The following is a 23,437-nucleotide window of genomic DNA, read 5'->3' as shown; positions in this document are numbered from 1 at the left end:
GTGTAAGTGGCAGGTGGAATAGAAAGGCCAAATAAGTATCTGGTTTCCATTTTGCCCTCTGTTCCCAAAGCTCTGCAGTTACAGAGACTGGGTCAGAGAATGACTTCCCAGACAGACTGAGTGTGGTGTCATTCATGGGCATTGCTTCACCTGCTGTATCAGGTGGCAGAAAATATCTGCCTGGGCTGTAGGTAGCCACCAGCGGTAGTGCTTAGGATCTCAGGCGTTCCTGCTGGTAAGCTCACATGTCAGGAGGCTGTGGGTATAACTCATTCCTCTGCAGAGGTTAGCACGAGGCCAAGGCACCACATAAGTCCCACTTGAGCCTGTAGGGATTTATTTCAGTGTCTTGGCCTTGTCTCGGGACTCCTGCAATACCACGGCTTTCTGCCAGAGCTCCGCATGTTCACATTGCGACCTGTGTGTTTTTAGTGTCAGCTGGAGTCTTGTGGTGGTGTGAAAAGAGCCTTGCGTCAAAATGATTGGGGCATTTGAGGGCTCTGTAATATTTTTCTGAGGCATTTATTAATAATAATGAGACTTTTATCGGTCGTCTGCACTGTTTATGTATACCATGGCTTGTATTACTAGCTGCTAGGCATTGTGGCCTTGGTGCGCTCAGCTGCTTGTCTTCAAAGCTGCATCTGAACTACAGCCACTTCAGTTGAGAAATGGTTTTGTAAGCAGAAGTGGACTGCAGCAGATGACAGCTTTCACTTGGTGCTGACAGTTGCTTTGCCATAATTACTGTTTTCATTCTTCCTATATCAATAGGATGGGTTCCTGGCAACTGAGGTTGGTATTTGTGTTACCTTTAAGACCAGCGTGTATGAGTCCAGCCATTTAATTCAATGAAGCTTATTTCTGCATGTCTCCTGGCATTTGTCCAGTTATATATTAATTTTTCTCAGCTGCTGAGTGTGCTCAGATACTGGGGAGAAAGATTAAGAGCTTTTAAGGATGCCAGGAGTGGGGAGAAAAATAACTTTCAGTGTTTGTCCAGAGCTGCTGCAGTTGTCTCTGCTGACAGCTTGCTATCAGGCAGGGTCCTCTCTACTGAAATTTGTGTCCAAGCAATAACTTGTTAGGTGCAGATGTATTGTGATGCTTTTTACTCAGTAATTCAGGGTATGACTTAGTTTCTGGAGGAATGTGTTCAGGGCTATGGGGCATTTAAGCTGCGAAGACTCAGATGCAATTGCACCCCAAAAAAGAATCATAAAGGAGCTTCATGTCTCAATGTGAGCATGGAGAGAGAAAGCACTTTATAGGAATTGGTTTAAGTAAGGAAAATCAACCTTGCATGCTGCAAGTTCAGTGAACAACTCTGGTGGAAGATGTTCTGACACTGCTTCCTTGCCAGGCTGGACTCAGCAGTACAGGGACTGTTTTGTGGGTCTGTTCTGGCTTTAAAAGAAAATGCCTTCCATGTTTTAAGTGGAGATGTACATTCAAAACTGTGTCTTCTCTTGCTTTAATTGAAAGTGTATGTTAAAATTGGGAGATACGAAAGTGTATATGCAGCAGCTGGGTTCAGATGTATAGGAAGCTGGAGGTCCTAGCAGGGCTCTGTGGAGCTGGGATGTTTGTGATTTGCCTTTGGCTCTTTATTCTCAAAATGGAGCTGCATCCACATTCACTTCTTAGTCAAGACTTAATGAAGGAACTGCTTGATTTTTCAGTTTACTTTTCTGATGGATGATTAACATAGAAAAGCTATCCAGGTGCATGGGAAGAAGTTTCCCTTTAATTCCTACAAAATAGAATCATTTTTGAAGAGTAGGAGAAGCATGAATGAGATTATCGTGATGAAAATAGATTTAAAAACCTAAATCTGTCATTTTGGATTTATATGCTAGTTGCTCTTGTGCACATACTGACCAGCATTGCATTTGGCAGACCAGGAGTTGCAACTGTGTTACTGTTCCCAAATAAACAGGACAAAACTAGTGACAAGCAGAAAGCGGTGTGTCACACAAGATGACCAAAAATGCTACAATGCTCCACATTGTGCCATCTTTCTCTGTCTCATCTCCTCTCTCTGTTTGCTCCTTTGTGCATGTTTTTCTCATATTTACTGTTATGCCAAATACCTTCATGATCATAGGTGGGAAATTTTTTTCAGCTGCAGTTTTTGATCTTCCTTTTTAACTGCCAAATCCTAGGGCCCATATTTGAACAGCAGCACACGTTTATTTAGAAGACTTCATTTTCATGGTCTGCCACCATTGTTTAAAACATGGATTTGACAGAAGATCTTCCCTGCCAGAGATAACAGAGGTGTCCTGTGCCTTATTGGAGAGGGAAAGTTTCTTCAATACTTTACTGTGAAATACATTTACTGTCAAAATTCCTAGTGAGTATCTGCACAGTCTCAAAGGGTTTCACTGGAAAACACATTTTCATATTAAACGAAATCTCCCATAGTGGGTTTCACCCCTCTGAGCACTGTTTTAAGAACAGTCTCTTTGAATTGGCCATAGCATGATGGAAGGGATTTCATGAAGTCTTCCAGGGGTTACCAAGAAGGCCCAGTAGGTCTTATATCCCAGTAGGCTCTTAAATCCCTGCAAATGTTCATGTCAAATCAGCGAGGCTGCTGATACCAGCCCACTGCCTGCCTTCCAATCCAGTGAGCAGCACAGCTTATCCCAACGAGAGGGAGGTATAACGAAGCCAAGCTATCCAGTGCCTGGAGTGTTCCAGCTGAGATGGGAGCTGCAAGGATCCTGGCGCTTGCTGTTATGGGGAGGGAGCTGGTGGGGAAAGTATTCTTCATATCTCCACCATATTCTTAGTTTTGGTGTGGAAGCTAATAGTGGATTTTTGCATGATTTGGTTTGGTTTTGTAGTGCTGTGCTTGCATGTGTTGTGAACTCCAGGCACTTGGATAACATTCTCAATAGAGAATTACCAAGATGGAAGTGAGCAAGAAAAAGTGTGGGCTTAGGTATATGAAGGTGTTGCTGCATTGGTTTGCTGGCTCTGAGAGTGCAGTGCCTTCCACATTATCTGGTGTCCCCAGGGACCCCTCAGCTTTTATGCAGAGGATCCCCTGACTTTGTTGGGACACACACTCAATATGGTCCTTTCACAGTAAGACACCATCCTCTCTCCCTAGCACCAGCTTCTGTTTTTTAAGTAATTGGAAGTTTAAAGTGTGCTCAGTGGCATCTGCTTCTCTCCTTTTCCCCTTTGGCTGAGTACTTTTTTCTTCTCCCACTGGGAAACAGTATCAGAGCACCATTTGCATCCCTGAGACTGGGGCACAGAAATGACACTTCCCTACCAACCTGCAGTTTTCCTTTCTAAACAGCCACTTGCACCTGGGGCTTTCCAGCTTTCTAAATCTCCCTGTTGCATACCCTCACTGTAGGTGTGAAGACATCTGCTCCTCCCCTCCTTCAAAGCCCATACTGTGATCATGAAGGTGGAGAGTGACTGTTTCTTTCATGGTGGCTGGTGAAGGGTCCTGTACATTCATCTTTTTCTTTTCTCTGGTTCCTTCTCTACAGTCTCCTTTCGGCCTGCTTCAGGAGTGAACTCATGGACTCACGGAGAGAACCTCCCAAACAGACCGATGCCATCCTAAAACATTCCAGCCCCCCAAACCCATCAGTATATCCATAAACTGTGCTGGTGGGGTCACTTTGCCCAGCTGGCGGGACTAGGAACAGTGGGGCATACACACAGCCTAATAGCAGCAGAATAAATAGTGAGAGTAATCTCCTGAAGGGACTCAAAACTTTTCAAAACAACAGACACTTGTACAGACCTCTTAGCTGTAGCCTGTAGCATTGGGAGGTCAGGAACCACAATGTCGGTGTAACTTTTTTCTTGGTTTTGTAACCTGTTGATACTCTTTCCTGTTACTTCTGTAGTTGTGAAACTCAGGCAGGGTTTCTCTGAGCAGGTCTCAATTTTAAAATGCCTCTTGTCTTGTTTAAATTAAAATGTGTTTGTGGGCTGGGGGAGGGTGGGGTGGAAGAGGGTTGAATCTGTTTTAACAGTCTGTGATAGTCAATTCGACCTATTTTAGTGGTTGTCATGCAGTAATGGTACAAGTACCAGTATTTGTACTGATGGACACAGGGAGGTAATAATTATATGAATTGGCACTGTAAGAAATTAACTTTTCTCTCACTAATATATGGGAATATATATTAATTTGGCATCATGAATTGTTTCCCTTTAATCTTTAAGGGTCTGATCTAAAATATATCAAAACTGTAGGGAAGAGTGGGTGACTTTGATTTTGCCCCAGCACTGGTGGCATTAATCCAGCTTTACTGGACTTAGGGAAGTCCTGACTCCTGACTCCCTGGACTCAATACAGGCAGTGGGCTGAACTGCACAAGGTGAACACAGGGTTGGAGTCTTTATGTGTAATTACTTCCATGTGTGTCCAGTGTCCCTGTCCCTTTGCAGCTGAGGCTGCGAAGAGCAGAGTGTCCATATTTGCTCATTGCCCTACCTGTGGAAAGGGCTCAGAGCTTGCCCCTTTCCTTGCAGATGTTCAGCAGTTATTAGATGTTGCTTTGGAGTATTCATCAACTCTACTATGTTTAACCCCATCACTGCAAATCTGAGAGATCAAAGGGAAGTGGTGCCAGCATATTTTGCAGCTGACTCAGCCAAGTGGCCTCAGGCCATGCCCACCTTGTCCATTAATCCTGCAAACAGTGGTATTTGCTTATTGTGTCCATGAAGCATTTTCTGGTGTAGCTATTCCTACACAGGAGACCATTTCTTAGTGAGGACTTGTAAATCCTCGCACGGCTTGTAGCAAACTCTACCTCTGAAGGCCATTTGTATGGGGCTCAACAAGCTGATTTGAACCCTTCAGAAACTTCATCTCTAAGTGTCAAGCCCAGACCAGCAGAAAGGAGGAGCAATAACAGGCAAGTTACACGCTGTGGAATTAACCTGGCATTGCTGAAAGTGGCACTAGGAATGATACCTGCTGTGGAGAGGTGCTCAAGCATCCTTATATGAAGAACAGCCACCAGTGCTGGTAGGGAAGTGTCCTTCAACCCACTCTCAAACAGTGGCATCTCTACTGGGGAATCCTTGAATGTCGACAGCTGCATGAAATAAGAGATGTGAAGAAGTTACATAAGGTACCCCAGGAATGGTGCTCCCTGTGGGCTGATGTCTGCCTAGGTCAGCAGCAGTTAGGGAACAGAGCTTTGTTGCAAGTGTCAGTGATCAGCAGCCTCTGAGAAACACAGGGGGCTGGATCAGTACTGATGGGGGCCTGTGTGCCTGCACTGTAGTCCCTGCTGGATTTATTTGAGGCAGGTACATACCCAACTCTGACACAGTTGTGGTTAGGCACAGCCTGAAGAGAAGGTGCCTCCCAAATGCAGAGCAGGCCTCCTGGCCACCCACCAAGGAAAAAAGCCTGATGCAGTGGGAGAAGACTCTTATCTCTGATCATCACATCATCCGCTTCCAGGCAGCAGAGCTGGGATCTGAGCAGGTGATGACTCGTACGAACATCTCCTCTGACGGCCGTATCCCATCTCTGGAAATCTCCTTCATTGTCGTAGCAAGACTTGTTTTACCATAGCAGTGTGGGGGAGGGTGGATGGAAGAGAGTCCCAAAAATTGTGATTAAGTAGAAATAATAACAAATATTAGCAGTGACTGTTCCATACAGTTGCAGCTCTACCATCGCTCCTTGTGTAAATCTAACCAAGTCAAGTGCCTTTTTGCTTTGTCCAGGAACTCCAGGAAGTACTTTGAGATCACAAAGCAGATACCAGTTGCTCTGTGCCTTTTTACTGGGGAGAAGGAAGGCAATACTATTCCTATTCCTGTCAGAGGTAGGAATCTGAACTGCAAGTGGAGCCCACGTGCTGGATTATGCTTGGCCCTGTCAGTCTGTCCTTCCAGCGAAGGTTTATCCCTGGATCTTGGACTTCTCTGCCTGTGCATGGCAATACAGAAATACTGCAACCGGGGGACACTAATCTGTATGTAGACCTCTCCTCCAGGGCCTGTTCACCACAAAGTTTGAGGAAGCAGCCCACCAGAGGATAAAAGGCATAGTGGAAAGTGTCCTTGCCAATGGCAGGCAAGGTGGATCTAGATGTTATTTAAGGTCCCTTCCAACCCAGACTGTTCTGATTCCAAGACTGCAACTGGAGGTTCCAGCTTGTGTTCCAGTTCATAATAGATTTGACCTCAAGGAAATCTCTTGTACCATGACAGGCAATAGAGGACCTGGAACTTCCACCAAACAAGAATGTAAATTATTTGGATCCTTCTGTCCTCCGGAAAGGCTTTCCAATTTGTCCTCCTTACCGATGAGAAGGTGATGATTATGAAACTTGTGTTAATGGTGACTTGACTTGCTCTCCAGCTACTAGGTGGTTATCTTAGAAGGTGGGGTTTTGTTTTTTTTCTTTTTTTTTTTTTTTTCAAATAATCTGGAGCTGGAAGCAATTGGAGTTGCTTCATAGCCTGCCCACTGCAGATAAAAGAAGAAAACTTTTTCCCAGCTGTCTTATGCTTTGTCATCTCTCAGGCTTCAGAAAAGCAAGCTTTTTCCTTTCAAGGAATAACCAAGTGGAATAATTTGGCTTTATCAGTCAGTCAGGTCACATCAGTCTGTGTCAAGTAGGTGATGTATATCCCCTCCCTGCATTTCAGCTTCCTTCCCTGGAGAGCAGATTGCATTTACTGCCTGCCTTGGGAAATTCCCATACCTGGAATCTAAGGGGAGTCATTATCTGTACCCTTGTCCCTGTGCTGTAGTTGCTGTCTGCTTAGTGACCATCAGGGCTTCTTCTTTTCCATGCTTCCAGTTAGTTACCAAGCCTACAGACCAGCTGTATGATTGAAAAGTTGTGCTATTGCTTGCTTTAGAATAGCATCTCTTGGACAGGTGGAGAAGGTGGATGAGTGGAACTGAGTGTCATCTCTGTCACTTGTGTGCCATGGATGGGATAACATTGGGATGTCACTGATGTAGTCTAGCAGGCAATCTCACTTGAAAAAACACTGCTAATGGGCACTCTGACCATGTGTGAACTTGGAATGTAATCCTTTTTTGCACTTGTGGCTACTTTAAGAAAAGGCAGGGGCAGAACTGGGCAGCTTCAATTACACTTGGGTCTCTCTGTGTTGTGACTAGCTTTAGGTCTTCAGGGATAGCAAACTAGACACAGAGGCTTGGGTGAGATCTTAAATTCTTTGAGCTTGAACTATTCTTGCACTTAACAAACCTTTGATGTCATTTGCATTAAGGATGCTTACATGGCAGTGTGCTCATCTAGTGTGAATGAGGACTTTAGGACTTGTCTGCTGAACCAGGCAGTTGGTCTGTCCAAGCAGTTCCTTACCTGTGGTGAAAAGCTGATTTGTTGTGAGCTGGGAAAGCACAGAATTATACAAGGTAACCTGTGGATTGAACTGTGTTTCATATGTAGGAGAGGGAGGAAGTTCCTTCCTGACCTCTTGAGATGCTCAGTGTGTGCCTTGAAGCATGAAAGGTGATTGCCCTCATATGAGCTTGCATAACTACAAATGTTACTGGCTAAATAATTACATAGCCTCTTGAAGAGAGAAAAATCAGTTGTGGACTGTGACTCAGTGCCTTTTGTATTAGACTGTTCCAAGAAATATAATAGTCTCTTAATTGAAGTCCTTATAGCTTGATATTAAAATACATTTCATTGGCATTGATATCAAAGAAATGTTAATGCTTCTACTTCTAATCTTAAGTCTTGAGACATAGCAAGTATAATTTTAATGAAAATCACTGTGCATGACAATCTTATCATACCTGTTAAAAAAAAAAATAGAAAAACCCAATATATTTTAAATGAATCCTCAAACACTATGTAGTCTGTGTGTTTAATACCAAAAAACATTTTCTTGTGTTTCTGAGGCTGTTGCTATATTGATGTGTGACATTAATTTTCAATAAAATTTTGCATCTTGGTTTATCTTGGGACTTTTCTTTGGCTAGATAGCTTTCTCTAGACCTTTTATATGTCTGCTCATATGATGGAATAGTTTAGCTGAAAGAAGTATAGGTATGAAGAAAAGTGCTTTTGTTTCCTGTATTACTCACTTGACCTTGATTGTCTCAATCTTGATTCTTGTAAGTATGAATGAGGTAAGAGTGGAGTACTTTAGCTATATGTTAAAGTATGCATTTGCTTTCTATAGTGTAGGATGTTTTAGGTTGGCTTATGTTTGTTTGCTTGCCTTTTTTTTTTTTTATCCTCAGAATTTTTTGTAGTCTCATAACTAGCTTTGCTGAGATCAGTGGTGGTGGTGTAGGGGGTGAAATTAGGTCCACTACTGACCTCCTTGGAGAATCTTGTTTTGTAGCAACAGACATCCTTTTAAAAATTTTTTTTCTAGTCATGAGCTCTCTGAATAAAACCTTTTTGGGAATTCTTTGTTGATCTGATTTGAAATTTTACTGTATATGTGGTGACCTCCTCACTTGCATATCATGCAGATTTTGCCCTTAGAGACTTCTCAGTTATGTATTAGTTTCAGCTGAAGCTCAGATAAGGTAGGTCCCTGAACCTGTAAAGTAGAAATATTCATTCTGGTCCTAGAAACCTCTTAGGTTAAGGGTGATGTCAACCTGACTTGAATTCATGGCTGGCCTCAACTTTTATAATTGGTGAATTGAAACCTCAGATCTGAATCATTCCTCAGAAAGTTGGGTCTGAATTTCATGGCTTCAGTTTCACTTCCCCTTGGGAGTTGCTGCCATTATTAATATTAATTTTTGAAGCTTCTTGTGCTTTCCACTTCCTTGAGTCTATGAAGTTTGCTGGATCTTGTCCTGCATCTTCACTGCCAAAGGCCAGTTCACACCCTTCAGTACCTCCTGTAATTGTGTAATTAGGTAACATTTCTTCAGGGCCTTAGATACTCCAGCCTGTTAGCATAGGTGTTTTCTCCACCCAACACTGCAAGTCTTAAAAGCGGAGGAAGTTGTAGACAATGTAATTGTATGAAACTTGACCTTGAGTCCTGAAGGTTTTAATAAATTATCTAGGAATAAGCCTTTTCTTTCCTTTACACTTGGCTTATTTGAAGTAATAACTATTCTCTTTGCATAGAAGGAAAGCCAGTTCCCAGGAATTGGTGTAACCAGTTATATCCAGACAAACAAGTTTCCCAAAGGGAAATAAGATGGGAATGTGCCCTTGCGCGTTCACTGTGGGGTCACCATGGTGTGGCTGCCGGGCTCCGTGGCAGTGCAGGAGAGCTCTGCTCTGCTGGGGAGTACGTTGTGTTTGGGCACCAGGACCGCTTCCCCAGCACCTCTGCTCAGTGTTGCAAACACCCCTGGTGTTAAAGAAGAATACCCACTCTCCTGTGGCATGGCAATGTTCTGCCAATTGCGCCCTTGGGCCCGCTTTAATGATCATTTTCTGCATATCCCAGCTAAGACCCCACTCCAGATGGGATGCCGCAGACGTAACTCGATCTGGGAACTGGGCTGCTGCTCATAAGCAGTCGGGGCTTCACACTCCAGATCCCTTGCGACACGGGATTGCAGCTGGGACCCTTGGGGCTGGGGAGGGGGAGCTTGCCAGCAAGCTCTCTGGCCCAGTTCATGGACGTGCTGGATGGAGTTTGGGGCTGTCTGGACTTGAGGGAGGCTAATGGTGTTGAGTGGTAGCAGGAATCTGATACTCTCTGTAAGCAGTCTGCAGGGTTTGGATACCAGGTTCTCCTTAATGCCAGAAAAAGCTGCGTGTCAGTGTTGTAGGCAGCTCTGACCATCACAGTAGTGATTCCTAAGGTGCATGGAGTCTGTCTTGAGCAAAGCTTCTTGCTGTTATATTTACAACTGATAATAACCTGATTATATGGATAACAAGGAAATTAGGAGAAATCAAGGTGATAAGTGTGACCCAATCTGAAAATTGTTTCTGCAATCAGATTTTAGGGGTAGCTGCAGTGGTTTGAGGTAGTTTCTTCAGCTCATATTGTGAAGAAGCTTTTGACCACAAGAAAAGCTTAACTTAAAATTACTGTTTTCAGGTTTTGGCAGCTGATTGCTGGCTTTGAGTATGTTATTTTCAACTGAAAATCTTATGTAGAAACTTTTCCTTAAATAAAAAACTTAAACTCATAGTGAAGTTTCCCTTTGCCAGTATTTCACCATTTGTGTTTTAAATGCCAAAAAATATCTGGGAAACTACTTATTCCCTGTTGACTCTGTCTCCAGTGATCTGTATCTGCCATGCTCCCATGGTGTCAGTGGTTTCACTAGCAGTAGCTCACCACTGCCATAAACAAAATAACATTGTCTTTTGGCTGGGGTGATCTTAACAAACAGCCACAGTGATTCCTGTCCTAATCCCTCTTTCGTTTGCAGGACCTCCATGCAGTCGCAGTCATCCTATGGCTCCAACTCTCCACCACTCAGCAAAATGAACAGCATGAACAAGCTGCCCTCGGTCAGCCAGCTCATTAACCCCCAGCAGCGCAATGCCCTGACCCCAACCACCATCCCCGACGGCATGGGAACCAACAGTAAGAAACCTTTGCTCCTTCCACTCCTGCTCTGTCTGTGCATCCAACTAATCTAGGGTTGAGATTTGGCATCTGCAGGTGTCTAGCATTAGCCCAGAAGGCCTGGATTCATTCATGGTAGCAGGACTGGGAATCTGCAGAGCCAACTATTTCTCGCTGCTGTGCCAGGGGGCAAGTCGCCTGCTTTTTCCAAGCTTCAGCATCCTGTCCTGAGCCTCACAGGGTTGAACAGAGCTGCTTCTTGCTGCAGATTTGGCTGGCTGTGCTGTCATCTGTCTTTCAAGACTTGTTTCCTTTCCTAGCAGAGGAGATGCAAACGTTGGCAAACTTCTTCCCCTTGGTTCAATTAGGACACTTCTTAGTTTCAAAGGAAAGGTCTTTGTATCACGGCTCTGTAACCTGCTTCCTCCTGGCTGCTGAAGAGTGCCCAGCAGCTCTGTAAATCCAGGATGACAGACATGGTTCTAGGGGCTGAATTTTGTTGGTTGTTGTTTTGTTTTTAATTTCAAAAGCACTGGGCTCTTGCCCACACCTGTTGCTGATCCCCATCAGTGTCTCTGAACACAAAGCTGTTTGGCTTCTGTATTGGGTTACTCTGCTGGCTCTGTCCCACTCCTCTCCTGCAGCAGAGGCAGCCAAGAGGCCCCCAGCTTGCTTAGGTCTCTGCCCAGCCTGTTTGCAAGGGAAGGTGTCTCAGTGATGGTGCTGCCGGTGATATCTCTGGCGAGGGGAGAGAGCTCCTGAAGGACTGCCTGTCATCTGCTCCATGTGGGGCTTTGCAGGGGCTTTAAGGCTGCTCCGGCTGCAGGAGCTGTCCCTTGGTGCCATGCTGGGGCAAAGTGGGGGTCTGGGGACGCCTGGGTAACCATGTGCTCCTCCTTCTTCTCTCCTCCAGTTCCCATGATGGGCACCCACATGGCCATGACCGGCGACATGAATGGCCTCAGCCCCACGCAGGCGCTGCCTCCTCCCCTCTCCATGCCTTCAACATCCCACTGCACCCCCCCTCCTCCGTACCCCACAGACTGCAGCATCGTCAGGTGAGCGGGAGCAGGCTGCCTGGCACATGTTTCCCACCTGCAGGGAGTGCAAGCCTTGTGTCAGGAGCCTGAAGGGTCCTGTGAGATCCCTTGCCCCGTTCTCTTGGAGCACAGGATCCCAGTGGGTCTTGGCCATTCTCGGGCTGGCACCCACTGGGCACCAAGCCTCAAACCCCCACCTCTGAGCAGCGGAGAGCAACAGGGACCTTAGGACTGCAAGAAAGCTGGGGGATGCAGCACATGTTGGACAGGTGGAGCTGTCAGGCATCAGGCAGTCTTGCAGACTTTTTTTTTCTGGTTTTTTTTGTTTTTTTTAATTTTGTTTTCCTCCCCCTTTGCCCACTCAACACGCCATGGCTGGGGTCAGAAGCCCCTCAGCTGTATATGAGGTCAAACAGATTGAAAGATGGTGCCCATAAAGAAGGAATGTTCTGATTTGAAGTACTTGGTGTGCTTGATGTGTCTGAGACCCAGACACACTGCCTTGCTGAAGCCCTCTATCTGTGCAGCAGGCGTTCATGGGCTCAGCTACCTTCTGGGTGAAATAGCCTGGCAGGAGGAACCGGGAGCCACAGGGAGCCTTTGTGCCCCAAGATCCAGGCTGTGTAGCCCCGTGTAATGACTAAGGCAAGGTGCTGCTGTGAGGGTTGTCTGCTAGAAGCCACGCTGACAGACACCCTCATTTGTGGCAGTGATGTGATTTGCTGGCCTGGGATGTCTTGGAGAAGGTCAAGCCAAGGGCGAGAGCTTTGTTTCCTGTTGCTGCAGGTTGGCTGAGTGTTTGGTTTTTCTGTGGTTTGGGCTGTTGCAGCCAGGGTGATCCTTTTTTCTCTCTCCTTCCTTCCTTCCTCCTCTGCAGCTTCTTAGCGAGGTTGGGCTGCTCATCCTGTGTGGATTATTTCACGACCCAGGGGCTGACCACCATCTATCAGATTGAGCATTACTCCATGGATGTAAGTAACTCCTCACCATTTCCTTTGTTTGCACTCTTGGCCCTGCCATAGGAACAGGTCAGGAATCCAGACAGTATATTTTTAATTTTATATGATTAGTTTGATTTAAGGCCGTTCTCACAGAGAAGACTTACTGTGAGGTGAAGAGAGGCTGGACTCAGGGCCAGCAATATAACTGCCATGCCTGGCACAGAGGAGTGTCTCCCCCTCCCCACCACTGTGCATTTTAGCCCCAGAAGTGGCCCCAGCCCACACGCCTGTTAATTCTGCAAGGCATGGTTTCAGTTTACACTGCTCTGAAACACCTCACTCGCCTGCAGACAAGTATGCTGTCCAGAAGTGGTCTGCATTTTTCCCCTCCCTGCTTCTGTTTTCTGGCCTTAACACATCTTCCCTTGCCACTGGCATCCTATCCCGGCTGTTGATTTTTTTTCTTTTTCTCTTGCATGGCTTTTGCTGCAGGGTTGCTGCTTCTTCTCCTGTGCCATTGCTCTCCACCGAGCTGGCTTTCCCATTTTTTTTGCCCCAAGACTTTGCAAGGCTGTGGTGCTTTTGCTTCCGAGCGTGGGCTGCCTTCCTTCTGCTGCTACTGTAATTAGAAAAGCTGACCCAAATTAACCAAAGCTGGTTGCTAATTTTTTTCAGGAACTGCTATCACATTTCCCAGAGTTTAGGTAATGCTACCCTCAGGTACTGCAGCAGAGCTGATGGGGCCTCAAAGTATAAGTTTTCGAATATTGTGTGTCTGTTTTTAAATGATGCTTGTGTTAGAGTGGTTAAGGCAATTCCTATGGAGTCAGATTCAGAACTTCAAATTCTGCAGATCAGATCCTTTTTCAGGCTTGGAAAGAAGCGTACAATTTTTCAGAGCCATTGATCTTGTACAGACCAGCATCCTTCACCACAGACAACCAGCAGATCTCCCTGAGGTTGTCTAGCTCTTGTTCAACATACCTTGTGCATGAATGAGTGTTTTTCTTCAAAACAGATTTCGTGTCACTAGTTCTTGTTGCCTCCTGGGTCCAAATGCTTGTTCGGAAGCGAACCAACACCTTTCAGGATAAGTGGTTTGTCTTCTACAGTGCATTGTGGCCACCTGGATTTTAGCGGCTTTGTAGGTTAATAGCCCCAGAGGCTGCTCCTACTCCCGGAGCCCAGCTTGCCCAGGGCACTGCCCCGTTAACCTCTCTACTTTGCTTTGCAGGATCTGGTGAGCCTCAAGATCCCGGAGCAGTTCCGCCATGCCATCTGGAAGGGCATCCTGGACCACCGGCAGCTCCATGACTTCTCCTCCCCTCCCCACCTCCTGCGCACCCCCAGCGGCGCCTCCACTGTCAGCGTGGGCTCCAGCGAGACCCGGGGGGAGCGGGTGATCGACGCCGTGCGCTTCACTCTCCGGCAGACCATTTCCTTCCCACCCCGCGACGAGTGGAATGACTTCAACTTTGACATGGATGCCCGGCGCAACAAACAGCAACGCATCAAGGAGGAAGGGGAGTGAGTTCCGTGGACCCCGTTCCACCCCGCCTCAGCCACAAACTGCTCGGCCCTTCATTTGTCTTCCTTCTGCTTGGTACTGCACCCCTGGACGAAGGGCTCACTCGTGCTCGTTATGCCCTCGATGCTGTGTAGGTCATGCTCCTGGACCGTGAGCTCCACCCCAGCTCCTGCAAGGGGAAGAGCTGAGCGAAGGGGGAAGGCGGGTGGTGTTTCCTTAAAAGTCGTTGACCTTCTTGAGAAGGCGTGTTCTTGTTTCGTGTTTTCCTTTGGGAAGAGGGCTTCTTTTCTTGACTTTTAAATCCTCGTACACCTCATGGGTGTCCTGACCTGCAAACTTGTCTCTCTCATCCAGTGATCCCACTTTGAAAAGCAGGAGGCTTAAAATAAATCTTTTTAAAGCAAAAAAAAAACCAAAAATACCCCCCCCAAAAATCAAAAATACAACGTACCTAACCCCAAAACAAAATGCAAAAAGCTCCAAAGATAAATGGGAATAGGTCTGCTGAACATTGCACTTAAACAGCCTCATCCTGTGGACCTGAGTGCTCTGTTCATGTGTAATATTCTCCAGCGGAGACAGCACATGCACTTTGCTGGGCAGGCCAACACTTACGGCCACCTGCAACCCACTTTTTCCTTTTCCCTTGCCTTCTGTGGGAAAAACCAAACCTGCTGTCTCTTCTTGTTTTGAGTTTCTATTCATCCGCATGCCCTGGTTTGCTTGTTTCAGGATATAAATGCAAATACAGCCGTAGTCTTGACTCCTGTCCCCCACCCAACCTTTAGCCCTTCTGTACTACTACTGATATTTAGGCTAGAGAATTAGGCTTTGCCACATACCCAGCCTGGTTAGTTTAGCATAAGGATTTGCCTGCCTAGCCTCCAGTTGAACAGAGGACCAACTGTGAGAGCTGCACACTGATTTGTAGGGCTTCAGCTATCCTAAACCCAGACAATCTTTTATGTAGACCTAGATTGGTTTCCTGCCAAGTAAAGTAGAACTGGCTTTAGATATACCTGTAATAAGCTGGAACCTGTTGTGGTTTGTTGCTGGTGGCTGCAGACTAGGCAGAGAGTGAAAAAAGGATATTTCCAGCTGCCTTGTAAACAAGGACCAGTTCCTCATAATAGGAGTGTTACTTCTGCAAAATGTCATGTTTACATGAGAAATTGATTTTTCTCTGGTTTTTTTTTTTGTTTTGTTTCTTTATTGGTTCTACAGCAGCTGTGCTCCGAGGCATTTCCTCTGGCATTTCATTGTCCACAATGGTCCTGTGGACAAGTATCCGAACAGAGTGCGTGTTTTCTCATTTGTATTGGTCAAGGTAATGAGAGTCTAATGTATACAGAATGAACCTAAACTGAACCTAAACCATCACAGCCCCTTTTAAGTAGTCTTGCTCTGTTTAACAGTAAGCCTGACTTCTTGTATGGGGAAAGATAAAAAGCAGTTTAAATGACTTGTCATCCTACCTTGCTACAACCAAATGATCTTGTTTCAATGCAGTGGCTATTCTCTGGTCCCTGCTGTGTGTCATCTATTTCATTTAAGTCTGGTATTTTTAGCACCCTCCTCCATCAGTCCATTATACCAGGTCTATGTCTCATTCAAGACTGCCTTTTGGTAACTCTGCAAGCCTATTTTGGATAGCTCTAAATAGTAATGCAAGATAGTTACCCTGTAAAGTGTGTGTATATAAATATTTTTTGTATGTGTAATTTTTGTTTCCTACTGCATAACATGCCAATTTTTATTTCTTCTTGGGCTACTGGGTCTGACAGAACCACATTAAAAAGTTGTTTATTTTTCTGTTTTTTTAATTATTATTTTTATGCAGCACGCTTACACTATACTTTGTACCAAATGACTCGACACTAGACAAATTAATTTGTATTTTTTGCATACTAGAGATTCCTATGTTTGCCTTAAAAGGGGAGGGGCAGGTACTGAAAGCCTGTTTTATCATTTTATTTTGTAACACTTCAAAGAGCAGCGTCCTAGATTTCAAAGTATTTAACATGCTCAGTGTGTAAAATTACTGTGTCTTTTTCTTTCTTTCTTTCTTTTTTTTCCTATATGCCATAAAGGAGATCCATCATCCTGCTCTTAACTCAATGCAATAATTAATTCAGTGGGGCAGTGTTAGTGCAGGGAAGGTGTTAGTGCAGGTACTTTGCACATTCCTGGAGCTGAATTAGGTTGTACCCTTTGTCACCTCCAAGGTGTTGCATCTCCATTGTGTAATCCTTCTGAGCTGCTTCAGTATTGTACAAATATTGATGCAAAAATACTGGTATTTTAGGAACTAGGAAGCTTCTGACTATAAAGGTTAATGTAATAATGCTGTGCCCAGAGTCTGGGTATAAGAGCTTCAGTATGTACTTTTCAACTCAGCAGTGAGATGGAGCTTTTCTGACAAATCACTATTGATTAAAATATATGCTGTGAAACTGTTCTTTCTACTGTATATCACTATGGAGCCCACCTGACAGTTAACTGGAAGTGACTTTGAACTGCTGTAGCTTTTACCCTCCCCTGTAGAGCTGATTTTTATTTTGTTTTGTCTTTTGTTTTGATACATCAAAGTGGATGGGTTAAGTGAGCTGAGAATCTGCCAATGCTTGTAGCAATGACAGTGTTGCCTGCACCAAGTTCTGTATGTGTTTTGGTACACCTTGTTGTTGAAGTCAATGAAAATAAAAGCCAAATTGAAAATGACAGTTCCCAAGCAGCTTCTTTTCTTGTCTGTGTACTGTCTTGGAAATGAGCAGAAAATTTTGTTGCTGCTTCCTGCTTTCAGCAGCAGCGGCTTCTCATCATCTTTGCCCTCCTGTGCAGGTTTCTAATCCCTATGGGCATCCAGGGCACATGGGTGTGTTGTGAGCCTTTTCTTTTGCATGCCAATTCTTCTTCCAAGGATCTGAAAGAAGAGCAGCTCAGAGCCAGTGGGGTGGCTGCCCCATAAGTGATGGAGTGGCCTTCAGCAGCTGGTGGCTTCTGTCAGTCCATGGATCTCCACATTAACAGCCCAGCTTCATGAGGGATTCTTATGTGAGGGCTACGTGTCTGTCTGTCACAGTTTTTTTGTGGTGGAGGGAGGATTCTTGAGAACAGGGAGAATCAAAGAAAAAAAAAAAATTCAGAAGAAGAAAAGGCCATAGCTTCCCTTGGGAGTTAGTTTCACTTTTACCACTAGGGTAGGGTAGAACTGCCTTATTTCTTTGATTCTAGTCACTGTTCCTTTTCCCTTTTGCTGAAGGATTAGAAAAGCAGTTGTCTCTGGAAATCAATATCCAGAGGCATCTGTCCCATTGTTGCACTCTGGCAGTCAGGGGTTGCTTGAATGTGGCATTAAAAAGTAGTATGTTGCCTTCAAAAGAGAGAAGTGCTACTACAACCACTACAAGAACTTGCTGTTTCAGCTGATGGACTCCTTGCCTCTAGATGAGCAAATTGGATCAGGTAAACTAAAATTTCATTCTTCATCAGCTGGGTCGGCTTGAAACATGTTTGCTGATGGTTGAAATTGCTGCCTGCTGTGATCTTCTGCTGGAGTAGGAACTTCTGCATTGCTTAGGATACAGCAAGGCTTTCAGTGCTGAGGAATCCCAAGCTGGCATTCTCCCATTTGCCCTCCACCCGTACCCACTGGAATCTTGTCTTTGGATATTGGGATGCTTCATATGCAGGCATGAAGTTTTCAGGGCAGGGATCCATCACAGGCTTCCAGCTATATTTTGCAAGCTTGGGTGGACCTCTGAAGGCGTGCATGCCCTTCTATGCTCTTTTCTAAGTGTGCTGAAGCTAGCAGTCCCCTGGAATGAAACTTATCCGGACACAACAAAACTTGGCAAACACCCCTGTGGAGTCTGTGAAGGGTGTCTTGCTCATCATGTTCTTCCTGTCCTGTGTGGCTTAGCAGAAACTCCAGACTCAAGGTGGTGGTTCCTGGGTCCCGAGACATTTTGGTTCCCTGTGACCCATGACAGAAGTTAATTGTCTTCCTGAGCATATTGCAAAGGGTAGAGACGGGAATTTTGGAGTCTTAATGTTTCATACACTGGCTATCAAGTTCAAATAAACTGGAAGAAAGCTAAACTTTATGTTCCATTTTCAAAGACTGGTTGCAGCTTTCTCCCAGCATCCCTATGATTGAGGAGCCAAAATTTTACTGAGCTATATAGTCTTTTGCCACAGCTTTGACCTCCTGATCTTGGCCCCAGCCATGCCCTGCTGCTGGGTGAGTGTGGCCATGTGCTTCCTTGCCTCAAACTGGCCTGAGTTTTTTCAGGGTGAGAGGAGGGGGGATCAGCTGGTTTTGTTAAAGTACTTTGACTTGTAAACATGAGTATGGTGTCCCATCTTTTGTTCCTAGGACTCATCAGCTGTGACTTCCTGAAGCAAGCCAGATGCCTGGGACCACTGGTGAGTAAATAGAAGGCTGTGAGGGAGTTGGGAGGCATGAGGTGCAGGATTTCGGGTGGATGGATGCCGCCTCAGTGCACAAGTGAGTGCTCTCATACTGCCTCTGGGGACAGTGCTTTGAAGCCAGTGGCTGAAGATTCTAACCACAGCTTGTGTCTAGCTTATTTCTGCCTTGGTGGCTGCACTCACAGCCATGCCACACCCCTCTCTGCTCCCACAGCAACATCAGACACCAGCCCGTTGGAAAATGGATTTCAACATGATAATGTTAAAATTTGTGATTGGTGAGGATCTCTGTGCACCATTCTGTTGATTGTCTCACTGCTGTTGCAGTACAGTACCCTTTGTGTTCAGTGAGCATGGCAGCCAGTGGCTTCTTTGGCTGTGCCACTTCCCTAGACGATGAGGCTACGTGCTTCAACAGGAGGTGGGTGCTGTCTGCCAGGCTCAGGAATTACTCACAGGCAGCTGGGCTGATACCAAGCATTACAGCATCCAAGGGAGATGCTTACTTTGTCTCTCCCAACTGCCTAAGGTAGGAGATTAGGCTCCCTGCATCATCAGTGGCAAGAAAGTCCCTGGGGAGCCATTCAGAGCATATTGTTTCCCACTCTGAATCATGCCCAGGAAGATGTGGTCTCATTATTGCCTGCATCAAGGCCAAGGGAAGACTAAGCTTGTTAATGTTGAGCAGGATGGCTCTGTCCATGCAATCAGCTTTCTAAGGCTTGTGGTTGCACAGCGAGGGACGTTCTCATGGCACAGCCACCTGCAATCCAGCAGCAGGTAACTGCCTACAGGGCTCTGCTAGTGGCAAAGAGACTGGTGCAGAAAAGGGAAAAGCTGAAACGAAACTAAACCGGCAGACTCGGAGAAGATATGGTGCTTTTCCCCTATTGTTTTAGCTGCCAGGAAAAAAGTATAAAAGTAGGGAGGGGAAAGGCGATGCTGGCCGGGCAGGGCCGGGCCGAGCCGAGCGCTCTACCCGGGGAGTCACTGCCCTCTAGCGGGACCCGCTCCGAGCGGGAGGCTGCTCCGCTGCCGGCAGCATGAAATAGGGGTCCAGTGACTTGCTGCAGCTCCAGGTGGCTGTGGCTGGGCTGGCGGGGCCAGGGTGAATGAAGGTTCGTGGTGCCAGCCCTCCTCCTGCCGCCCTTGTGGTCCCGAGTTCCCCAGCACAGGTGGGTGCAACCTCAATCGCTGAGCCTGTGTATATGTGTGTCCCTCTGCCTCCCCCAGACGGCTCCTGTGCTCACAGTGGCCATGAGTTTCGTAAATCTGTGTTTTTCAACACCTTTCCCCTCTCATCCCACATGTAAGAGCTGCATAAGCAGCAGCAGTTTGTTTATTTTGCATGGATGGAATTATCAAGTGACCTATTTGGTGTTACAGAGCAACTTCTTCCCATAGCTGCCTCTTGGGAAAGCTGCTGCTCTCCTGCCCTTTGCTGTGCACCCAGTGAATTCCTAGTGTTGTGCCTATGCCCACCAACACCAGCACAAAGGAGAAACGCAGAAGATGAAGAGCATAAAACATCACCCGCCAAAACAGAAGAGACAACTGCTCTCACCCCAGGCAGGGTGCAAAAAGCCTGAAGCTGTGCCCTCGGTTGGTGAACCTCTGCCCAGAGATGTCTCCAGAGCCAGGAGCCTTCACACCTTCGGCAGCTGGTTGGAGGCAAGCAGCCGTGCCTGGTTACTCGATGCTGCAACAGCCCACAGCCACGGGCAGCATGCAGCAGCACCCTGGGGTTCCCAGCACCGTTCGTGCCCTGCCTGAGGACATGTGAGGTGCTCCACCTTCCTTCCATGCTCACACACAACGCCTTGGCTGCAGAAGTCCTCCGTGCCAGAGCGATATACATCTCTTCTTCCAGCTGAGAAAATACCACCAGGTATTTTGCAGGGAGCACACGCCACAGCCAGGAACTCCCACAGAAGCACCTGGCGGGAGCACCGGCGGACGGCTCTGGGCTCCCACGCCGCGGCAGCAGCCCGCTCAGCCAGTCTGGGTGGGGATCCCGGCACCGGGCCAGGACCGACCCGCCTGCAGCAGCCAGCACCCTGATGTGCACCTGTGCGGCTCGGTGGGGTGCTGCACGGAGAGGGGGGCTCAGCCCCGGGCTGTTGGCTGGCTCTGAGGCCATGAGCTGGTTCCAGTTTGGTTCACTGGTGCGTGCTGTGAAAACTCTGTGAAACTTGTTTGGAGCACATAAGGTTCTAGAAGGCCCAGGGAAGGCCAAACGTGAGGACATCCCCCAGCACTGGGCAGGCACCCACCGCAGTGCAGAGTTGTGCCCTGGAGACAGGTTGCAGCTCCTAAGGAGAAGCTGGAGAGCATGGCACCCACCTTGGTTGGCAGGTAAGGGTACGCCATGCTGGCGGCCATGGGCAGCACTTGTGCAGGCTCCATGGCAGGCCATGTTCTTCCCACCCAGGCTCTCTGCGCAGCACCCAGGTGCCCACATTGCTCACCCCTGCCCTGGCCTTCAGGTCCCAGTCTGGCTTTCCTGGCCAAGGCAGCCATGGCCTTCAGGGAGACCAGAGGAAAGAGCACCCAAACCACTCATTTGGACACAAAGGTGTGAGCTGAGTGGTCACCTCTCAGACATGGACAAGCATTTGTCAGGTGTTTCTTTTCAGTTATTCAGCAGTCTGAGCATTTCCAAGCTAAGCTACTTGGCCATCAGTTTTTTCCTTTCCTTTCCCCCACCAGCTTCAGCATGAAGTAGGGCAGGAGCAGGTCTGAAAGGGAAGATGTTGTGGTGGCCCCTTTGCTCCCTTCAAAGGGATTTTTCAGCTCCATCCTGAAGCAGTGATGTCTAGCAAGGTATTTCCTAGTTTTCTAGGAGAGCCTATGATTTCTTCCAGTTTTTCTGAGCTTCCACCCCTTGGTATATGCTGAGTTTTTCCTATTTTTTTTTCCTCAGGTTGTTTTTGTTTGTTGGCTAATTCTTTTTTAGTTTTGTTTTGTTTTCCTGAATCCATCTGTGACCCTATGATTAATTCAGCTTCTGATTCCTTGGAAATCGCCTCTGGAGACAATGCTGAAGATTTCTACACATGTGATCCATCTTCTTCTTGGCTGCATAGTCCTAAGTGCTGGAATTGGGTAAGAAACGTTACAACAGAACCTAGTAGTCCATAGCAGGGGTGTTAGGAAACAAAATATTGCACAGTGCTGCCTGAAAAAACTCTGATTAATTCAAGGCGTGGGTGGCTGCACAATTGCATCAAATTATCCACGTGCTATGGCGAAATATGAGATAAACCCATGGATTTCTTATTCCAAGGACACAGTAAAGCAGCCCGTGCTGTACCTGGAGGGAGCTGTCAACCTGAAGGTAAACATGAGGTATTCTTCACAGAAACAAGAGGTAACTGGTCATCTCCAGCACAAGTTAGGCTGCCTGTAAGGTCATGCAGCCCCAGAGCAGAGTCCAGTACCCTTCTCCCAGGGCCGTATTTGGCCTTCTGCAGGTTGATGGAGAGCCCTGCGTGCTAAGCAAATACTCAACTCTGAGTGACAGCACATGAGAGCTGGTCCTCTGCCTCCTGGCATTCAGGCTCTAGCCTGAGCCCCAGCCCACACCATCCTTGGAAAGTCACAGAATCACAGGATGTCTTTGGCTGGGAGAGACCTTCAAGTCCAACCTTTGACCAATACTGTAAGCTCACCACTAAACCATGTCCCTAAGGACAAGGTCCACACATCTTTCAAACACCTTCAGGTGACCCCACCACTGCCCTGAGGAGACTATTCCAATGTTTGACAACCCTTTCAGTGAAAAAAAATGTTTCCTAATATCCAGCCTAAACCTTTGCTGGTATAGCTAAAATCCTGAGTAAGGCAGTGCCTGCCTGCCACTGAGGCTGATACCTGGAGGACACTGACCCCACTCTCCGTAGGAAAAATTTCTTCCACCTTTAAGTGCAAGTAGCAAGACCAGTTACTTCTGCTAGAGTTTATATTTTGTCGTTTATTGCTGCTTAGTGACTGGAACAGAAGGAAGCCAGTGTTTAGGAGGTATCAGAGGGCATGATTGTGCTGTGAAATGAAGGCCAAGGTCTCATGGTGAAAACACATGCACCAAAACCACACACAAACTTGATTTGCACAACTCTGACAGCAGTGACTCAGCGTGCCCCAAAGAAGGGGTGGCTGAACGTGTTCCACTTGGCCCTGAACCTTATCATTCCACCCAAGGGTAAAATATTAGCAAGTAACCATTAGGGAAAGTACCTTACTGCCAGGCCATGGGCAGCAGCTGTCCCGAGATTTCAGCTTTATCTTGTAGGTGAGGGAACAGGATATGATTGAAAGCCCTGCCAGAGATGACAAAAGCCAGCTGAAAGGGGCAGGTGAGGAGGCAAAGGCACTCTGCATCCCATGCAGGCTGTGATCAGCTGCTGTTAGGAGAACTCTCAGGAGCAGAGAGAATCATAGAATCATAGAATTGGCTGGGTTGGAAGGGACCTCAGAGATCATCAAGTCCAACCCTTGACCCACCGCTGCAGTTGCTAGACTATGGCACTAAGTGCCACATCCAGTCTCTTTTTAAATATCTCCAGGGACGGAGAGTCGACCACTTCACTGGGCAGCTCATTCCAATGCTTGATCACCCTCTCTGTAAAGAAATTCTTTCTAATATCTAACCTAAACTTCCCCTGGCACAACTTAAGACCATGCCCTCTTGTCTTGTTGAAAGTCGTCTGGGAAAAGAGACCAACCCCCACTTGGCTACAACCTCCTTTCAGGTAGTTGTAGAGAGTGATGAGGTCTCCCCTGAGCCTCCTCTTCTTCAGGCTGAACAGCCCCAGCTCCCTCAGCCTCTCTTCATAGGGTCTGTGCTCGAGTCCTTTCACCAGCCTGGTTGCCCTCCTTTGGACCTGCTCTAGGACCTCGATATCCTTCCTGAACTGAGGGGCCCAGAACTGGACACAGTACTCGAGGTGTGGCCTCACCAACGCTGACTGAAATTTGATTTTTAATTTTTT

General features: G+C 46.7%; 1 protein-coding gene across 9 annotated transcripts in view; it reads left to right on the top strand.

Moving 5' to 3' along the window:
* TP63 (tumor protein p63) overlaps window positions 1-16,735 on the top strand; it is a 165,188-nt gene extending 148,453 nt beyond the window's left edge. For 5 of the 9 annotated variants that reach the window (XM_071752322.1, XM_071752321.1, XM_071752326.1 and 2 more), the window contains 4 exons: window positions 10,364-10,521; window positions 11,417-11,561; window positions 12,421-12,514; window positions 13,719-16,735. In XM_071752322.1, the coding sequence (XP_071608423.1) occupies window positions 10,364-10,521; window positions 11,417-11,561; window positions 12,421-12,514; window positions 13,719-14,015 (694 nt within the window). In that variant the 3' untranslated portion in view covers window positions 14,016-16,735. Of the gene's footprint in view, window positions 1-3,515; window positions 3,964-10,363; window positions 10,522-11,416; window positions 11,562-12,420; window positions 12,515-13,718 lie in introns of those variants that run through there. The other 4 variants (XM_071752329.1, XM_071752328.1, XM_071752327.1 and 1 more) reach the window with 3 other exon arrangements.
* Window positions 16,736-23,437: the final 6,702 nt, after the last annotated feature.

This window comes from Heliangelus exortis, chromosome 9, assembly GCF_036169615.1.
Source record: "Heliangelus exortis chromosome 9, bHelExo1.hap1, whole genome shotgun sequence".
Lineage (NCBI taxonomy): Eukaryota > Metazoa > Chordata > Aves > Apodiformes > Trochilidae > Heliangelus > Heliangelus exortis.
The sequence above is the reverse complement of the archived record's forward strand: the minus strand, read 5'-3'. Positions and strand labels throughout refer to the sequence as shown.